The sequence below is a fragment of the Panicum hallii genome, chromosome 2 (assembly GCF_002211085.1).
Source record: "Panicum hallii strain FIL2 chromosome 2, PHallii_v3.1, whole genome shotgun sequence".
Classification (NCBI taxonomy): Eukaryota; Viridiplantae; Streptophyta; class Magnoliopsida; order Poales; family Poaceae; genus Panicum; species Panicum hallii.
Genome location: NC_038043.1, coordinates 38,175,364 through 38,183,462, shown reverse-complemented (window position 1 = coordinate 38,183,462; position 8,099 = coordinate 38,175,364). Strand labels below are relative to the sequence as shown.

Below are 8,099 nucleotides of genomic sequence, written 5' to 3'. Positions count from 1 at the left end.
GTATGTGGTCATGACCTTCAAGTTGAAGAATGCCGGCATCACGTATCAACGTGCCATGAATTACATCTTTCATGATCTGATCGGCAAGTTGGTGGAGATATACATTGACGACATCATGGTTAAATCCGCGTCAGTTGAGGGACACTTAGGAGACCTACGGCAAGTTCTGGAATGAACCAGGAGGTTCGGGCTTAAGATGAATCCAAAGAAGTGCGCCTTCGGCGTGTCGGCCGGTCAATTCCTTGGTTTCTTGATCCATGAACAAGGAATTGAGATCGGCCTAAAGAGTCAGGAAGCTGTAAGAACAATGGTGCCGCCTACTACAAAGAAGGAACTCCAACAGCTCATTGGCAAGATCAACTTTGTCAGAAGGTTTATTTCCAATCTTTCTGGGCGGATCGAGCCATTCATGGAGTTAGTAAAGATTAAAGCCAATCATGAGTTTTGCTGGGGGGCAGAGCAACAACGAGCGTTTGAAGAGATCAAAGAATACTTATCAAAACCACCCATGTTAGTTCCACCCCAGCAGGATAAGCTATTCTACATTTATTTATCAGTAGGTGACACCTCCATCGCTTCGGTGGTGATACAAGTGCGTGATGGCAAGGAGAGGGTTGTGTTCTACCTCAGCAGAAGGATGCTAGATGCGGAGACCAGGTACCCTAAGATTGAAAAATTATGCCTTTGTTTGTTCTTTACCTGTACAAAGCTCCGTCAAATCTTGCTATCTACCGAAACAATCATCATTTGCAAATCGGACGTCATCAAGCACATGATATCGGCTCCTGTGTTGAAAAGCTGACTCGGAAAGTGGATGTTCGCACTGTCAGAGTTCGATATCCGGTACCAACCCGCGAAGGCAGTTAAAGGGCAAGTGTTGGCAGACCTTATTGCAGAAAGGATCAACACTGACATAGCAGCACTCTCCGTGCGTGCATGGGCCATGTATTTCAACGGATCGGCTTGTGGAGACGGCTGTGGCATACGTATCCTGCTCGTATCGCCTCGGGGGGCAACATATTCTTTTTCAATTAGATTGCCTACCCCTTGCACCAGCAATCTAGCTGAATATGAAGCAGTACGTGTAGCAGAACCAACCTGAATTACACCGGCTCAAATACGCAAGTCCACTCTCAAGGGCTCCAACGTACTTCAAACGGTGTAACCCCTTGGCCTGTCGGGTAGAGTCCCGATGAAACCACCTAACTTCCGGGATCGAATAAGGTTACCTCACACGAAGGTGAGTCCAGAGATACAGTCACCATCATATTTTACATCACAGGCATTTATATTACAAGAGCTGTCAAAAGTAGTACTAAGTTCCAACTGATGGAAATTATTACAAACCAGTTTAAGGTTTCAAGTCTATGGCAGCGGAATTGAAAACGCGACAACTATACACGTCGCCAGTACGGACATCATGCTAAGCCCTGGCATGACATCACTCGGTAGGTTCAGTGTTGGCCGGGGACGGGTCCCACTCCACGGACCAACCATCAGGCAAGGCATAGGGCCATGGCATGGTAAGAGTAGGGTCTTCAAAGACATTACCTAAAATGAAGTCATATTGCAAGACTGAGTACTCTAATACTCAGCAAGGCTTACCCGTTTTATGGTATACTTAGCCATATAACTAGACTCATGAAGGCTTGAAATGATTCTGGGTTTTATTTTAGCTGAAAAGCAACAAAGAGTATGATCTATTTTCAAGTTTTAGCTTTCAGATTCTAGTCTCATTAACCATTCTAGGTAAGCACCTAATCTAGACAAGCAAGGTAGAGATTATCATCCATCAAGATTATTCCATCAATAGTTACACTTCTTACTCTATGTGGCAGAAGGAATAAGCAGTCTCAATCTCCGCGAGAAACGGACGATTCTGAATCGAATTTCAACCTTGCAAGGTAAACCTAACACACACTCTTGGAACATCCAAAGATCGTTCCGAAGCAACCGTTTCCCTCATATTCCGGGTTATGGATCAGGGCCACCACAAGCGACTGCAGGACCGTACGCACACCAATTGTGCAGGACATACGTCTGTAGCGTGACTACATGACCCCGTATTCCTGTCTGCTTTACAGAACGCACTCCCACACGTCGGTGCGTGTGTACAATAGAAACCAAATAATCAAGTGGTGGAGACATGTCCATTTGCTGGGCCATTCAGGTACTAGGCTTACCGCTTACCATATTTCATGGCATGTGGCTAGTACTTTCAAACGCTTAGCCACCACTACCACACACTGCGACCTTATCAAATTTTATCAACACAGATGGGGTAAACTTCCAGGTCATGTTATTGCACATGACCCCGTCCATGATCCTTATAGTAATTGCAGAATGATAAACATTCAACTCCTATATCGCGCGAGAGACAGGAAATCACCTGACTTCTACCGGTCCTATTAGCAGAGCATCTATGCGATAAGGACTCGGGTACAATACATTGGATTCCTAGGATTATGCATCTAGTGTTCCGTTTCAACTCCTAGACATAATGTAAGATACATAATATGTAAGTAAGTTGTAATAATTGAAATACTGGGTTATGCATCGGGGCTTGCCTTCGGGAGTGGGGTTGGGGGCAGGAGTGTCAGAGACTTCCGAACTTTGATTCGGGGCTTCAGTTAGATGCTCGGCGACGGTGGTCGGGTCTTCAGAAAACCCTTGGTCTTGCTCCAAGACTAGCTCGTAGTCTCCGTCATCGAGTGTCGTTGATTCTACATGATATGCAATAATTTAAGTGAGATGGTGCTTGAGTTAAAGATTTTATTTCACGATAAAGTTGTAATCCAACAAACAAACACACATGCACTCATGAAACAGGAGGGTTAATCTCAAGTTACTATTTATATTTAAGTCATGATTATAGTACTGGATTTACTGAAAATAGAAACTAAAACATTTGAATTTGAATTCAAACTTCAAGTTTAAATTCAAATCTTAGGTAAATAGGATTATAAAGTTTTGAAAATTTAATTATGAACTAGTTATCTATATATTAGGTTATCGTAAAAAGATTTAAATAAACAAGCCTTAGGAATATGTTTAAATAAATTCAACCTATTTTAAATTTGATTTGCACAAGTTCAAGAGAACTTAAACTACAAAACAGTACTGAGCATGAAATTTTTACACTAGCTCACACATGGCCTAAAGAAACTACATACCAAAAATCACAAGAAACTAAGTTAGTATGTAGAAGTTATGCACAATATACCCTTTTACCTTAAGTTTAAAATAGATTCAAAAGTATTTAGTTTCAAACCAAACTTCATTAGTAAAAGTTGTAGAGCTTGAAATCTAGTTTCCAACAAAATTAGTTTGGCAATTTTTGGTTTTTTCTACAATTTCCTACGGATTTTACAATTCAGCAGTCTGCTCACATAAAATAACAAAACCCTTGGGGGGGGGGGGGTCCTTAGTCTTTTTGCGCCTGGGTCCCTAGAACAAGAAGTATACCCGCACATATGCCCCTGCCAGCCACAGACGGCGGCCGGCGGAGCTGCTCCGGCACGTTCTCGCCGATGGCGAGGTCACCGGCGGGGAGGGACTGGCTTGGCACAACCTATGGGACCTAGGGGGCTGTTTGGGAGGGGATGTGCTCGACGGGCGGCGGCGGAACACGGCCGGCGGCAAGGAGGGGCGGCGGCCGCGATGGCGTGCTGGCGTTCCCGGTGAGGGGCCGGCGAACACGGGTAACCAAAGCGTGCAAGAGCACCAGGGGGAGATAAGGATACGATTCCTGTACTTAATTTGGCCGAGGAAGTGGTGGAAGTGGGTCGTCGACGGTGAGGTCGTCCTCGGGCAGCTCCGGTGAGGGGCGGCACGGGGTTGGAGCAATTCCGGCGAAGGAGGGCCGGGAGCTGGGCAAGATCAGGTCGGGGAGCTAGTGGAGGAGGTCACAGTCACGGGCTGGGCTCAGGACGGCGGGCGGCGCTGGCGTGCCCTTCGGGTGCGTGGCAGCCGCACGGCATCGGCGGCCCGACGTGGCGGAGCGGGGGAACAGCCAGCGGAGGCGGCGCGGCGGTGGGAGAAGCAGCACAGCGACACGTGGGCGAGGGGAGGGCGGTGCAGGTCTGCAGGAGCTCGGGAAGCGGCCGGTGGCAGAGATCACGCGCGCGCGGCAGAGGCAGAGGAGCTCGGGGAGCCGAGGAAGAAGATAAGGACTGGTTTGCAATTTCATAGAAATGCAGGGACCCTACTATAAAGCATAAATAACTTTCAAACCAGGGCTCAAATGCAGATTGGCCCAAAAGCAAAAATGCATGGTTTTTCAAAATATACAACTTTGCTTTAAGGTTCATCCACAGAAGAGCAACCGTTTTGAAATTAATATAAAACTTAGCAAAGTTTTCAAACTTTATATAAATCCCTTATAAAAACTACACTACATGTACATCCTAGGTGTAGTTTGACCTACATTTACAATTTAAATGCAAGTTTTCAACTTTTGCAAAACAACCCTCATACATTTAAATTCTACCCTCCATGCTTACCCATTTAACACTAAAGGACCTCTATTAAAATATAATTATATAAACACCCATTTTTCCTTAGCATTTAAATTTTTAAACATACTTTTACCACATTTTTCTCATAACATCACATTAAAATTTAGGGTGTGACAATGCTAAATACCTGAGTGTCACAGTACCAAGGGTATGGAGTTACTTCTTGAGGCCGGAGCGGAAGCAGTAGAAATTTTTGGGGATTCAAAGCTGGTGATTTCTTAGCTCACAGAAGAATATAGGTGCGAGAGCGAGTCGCTCTTCCCTTTATGGGTACAATGTCAAGAGCTGATGGCCTAGTTTAGGTATATAAATTTCTATTGAATACCAAGGATACAAAATTTAGAGGCCAATGATCTTGCACAGATGGCTTCAGGATACAAGGCTATGGTAGATGGAGCCGATCTCATGGTATACCTGCTGGAACAAGGAGACTGGAGAGCCGATATCTTCAATTACTTGAAGAATCCAGCTCGGGGGGCACCTAAGAGGATATGTTACAACGCCATGAAGTATGTCCTGATAGGGGATGACATGTTCTACAGGACTTTAGAAGGGCTATTGCTCAAGTGCTTAGGGCCGATTGAATCGAATCGGCTCTTACACGAGGTCCATGAAGGCACTTGTGGGACTCACCAATCGGCTCATAAGATGAAGTGGCTGATTAGGCGATCGGGGTATTACTGGCCCACCATGCTTGAAGATTGCTTCAAATATTATAAAGCATGTCAGGCATCTTAGAGATTTGGGAAGATACAGATGGTACCAGCGTCAGTAATGAACCCTATCGTCAAACCCTGGCCATTCAGAGGTTGGGGTATGGACATGATCGGCAAAATTAATCCTCCATCTAGCAAAGGCCACCAGTTCATTTTGGCCATCACGGACTATTTTACCAAGTGGGTGGAGGCCATCCCTATGAAGTCAGTGGCGTCGAAGGACGTCATCAATTTTGTTAAAGAACATGTCATTCACAGGTTCGGGATTCCTCAGACCATCACAACAGATGGAGGGTCGGTCTTCATATGAGAGGAGTTCAGAAAATTTGCTAGTGACACGGGCATCAAGCTGATCAGGTCGTCTCCATACTATGCTCAAGCAAATGGACAAGCTGAGGCGTCCAATCAGAGCTTTATCAAGTTGATCAAGAGAAAGATCGATGAGCATCCTAGGCGTTGGCATGAAGTCTTATCAGAGGCATTATGGGCATACCGCGTTTCGTGCCACGGAGCAACAAAAACTTCACCTTATCACTTGGTGTATGGACAGGAGGCCGTAATACCCTAGGAGATTACGGCCGGCTCGAGACGCATTGTTGTCGGTCAAAACCTACCGGCGAGCAGGGATAGGCAACACGAGGTGCCGGGAGGCTCCCGGGACTGCTGGTGGGACCCGGTCCCTCGGTCAACGGCCCAGGATCCGGCACACAACCTGGCTTTGGAGTTTGCTAGGCGTGCCACCTAACCTATACCTGATCAGGAAGGTGTTGAAGTGCTTTTGGTTAGTTTCCTGCATTCACAGACATGGTCAAACGTTAGTCTGAGCCGGGATCGGCTCTTCGGGTGACCCCTAGAATCGGCTGTAAAGAGCCGATTGCCTCTCTGTATCAGATCGGATCTGTATATCTGAATAAAGCATATAGAACTAGTAGAATTGGAAACTTACTCTGCGATCAGCTAACTTAATTCAATCTATGATGGTTAAGGTTTTCATCACATGATCGGAACATCCTACACGCAGTTAAGCCTAATAAGCATGAAAGATAACAAAACACCAACCTAAAACGATGCCTAAAGACCAACAAAAGCCGATCCTTGGAACAATCTCTTTCTAGATCAACGTAAAGCATCAAACATGTTACCGGAACATTTAACCCGCTTGAAGGGCCTAACCATGCGAATATTAAAACAAATCTCTAATAAACATAGACCTACCATAACAGATTGAATCTACTAAATGAAACAGAGCAAGGCGCTGCTTTTGCACCAGAGATTATGCATAAAGATAGCCAAGCGTTTACAAGAAGCAACAAAACATAAACACGATGTAAAGGCTGATGCAACTATATAAACGCTAAGGTAACTAGTGTTACTTGCCATCAACAACGCTTCAGCGCGAGAAACACAAAGACGATAGGTAAGAACAATGTTGCCCCGATCACACAAGACGTGATCGGGGCAGCATGGCGATTACCTGGAAACCCTGAAAGTAGGGGTGGCGATGCACCGAGATTTTGTTTGCAGATGTATTGTTTGTTATTCATTCGTAACCTAAGGTACATATTTATAGTCCGAATACTTACTTTTCCTAACCAATCCTGATGGACTACGACACGAGTCCTGTTATCTATCTCTAAGCTAATTTAAACACATATTCCTATCTAGATACACAGCCGACCCTGGCCTTAAACCGCCCACACAGGGGCCAATTCGCAAATCCATTACCATCATCCTTTAAGCCCATTTTGCTCACAGCCCATATTCTGGCCCAGCCAAATTATGGCGATTACACATGCCCCCTGGTTTCAGCAATAATAATTCTGAAACCATTTCTCTTTTTCTGTCGCTCCACCTCTTCGACTTCCAAAGTTCGTACACGCATGCCACTTCCGTTGCCGCATGATGTGACTATTCGTATCTACTTCTTGGAATCCGCCATGGTGCCAATTCAGTTTCCACTCCGTCTTTCATTAACTTGCCTCCGGCGGATTTCTCCACTCATCTTCCCCCTTTAGCCATTTGCAACTGCACCAGCAAACCCTTCTTCCTCCAACAATGGCTCTCTCATCCTCTGTTTCCTCTTCCTCTGCCATCTCCTTCGAATCCGAAACCACCCGGGAGGTGACCCCGGAGTTCAGTCCCATAGCAGCCTACGAGGCCCGTGCTCATCCGCATTGGGATGCAGAGGAATGGGATTTCCAGGTTTGGTCAGAGGACGATGAGTCCTTGACCAACGGTGAAGACCTCCTGCTTCTTTTTGACGGGGAACTGGATGAAGACGACGACGACATCTCCTGGGAGGGAGATTTCTTCTCCTCAGAAGAAGAACCCGAGGACACATCATCCGATGATGACTCGACGGCAGGAGAGTTCTTCCGCGGTGGGTACTCGGAGGAGGACGAAGAGTCCGACGACAAAATCAGCGACAGCAACAATGATGGCGGACCCGACAGCAGCAATGGCAGCAGCGATAGCGACGACGACGATGACAGCAGCGCAGCCCCTCCATCCAAGCATCGCAATGTCCTGGGCTCCTACTGGTGGTAGATGGTAGGACTAGTAGCACTGTATCGTTCCAAGCCGACAGATCGGCTTTAGGAGCAATCAGCTCCCCTTTTGTAAGGATCTCCCTTGTGGATAACGTCTTTCTTTTTAGCTAACAACTGTCGAGAAGCCGATTGACCGGGAGCCGATAGCAATGCATCGGTTCCTTTCCTTAAAATGCCGATTCGGATCTCAACCGATCCGTAAACCAATTCCGTTTCCGCTCAAATTCGGAACCTTCTCGAAATAGATCTACACAGATGCCCCGATTCCAAATTGCATTCCAAAACTCCCGCTCATAAGTCCAATCGCGAAACCCACT

At 46.2% G+C, this 8,099-nt stretch overlaps 1 protein-coding gene across 1 annotated transcript; it reads left to right on the top strand.

Moving 5' to 3' along the window:
- The first annotated feature begins 7,288 nt into the window (after window positions 1-7,288).
- Window positions 7,289-7,780, top strand: LOC112881003 (nucleolar transcription factor 1-B-like). The gene has a single exon (XM_025945721.1). The coding sequence runs from the start codon at window positions 7,289-7,291 to the stop codon at window positions 7,778-7,780; it is 492 nt and encodes a 163-aa protein (XP_025801506.1).
- The last annotated feature ends 319 nt before the right edge of the window (window positions 7,781-8,099 follow it).

Coding starts and splice junctions, on each gene's coding strand:
- LOC112881003 (XM_025945721.1), top strand. CDS start 7,289: ATGGCTCTCTCATCCTCTGTTTCCTCTTCCTCTGCCATCTCCTTCGAA.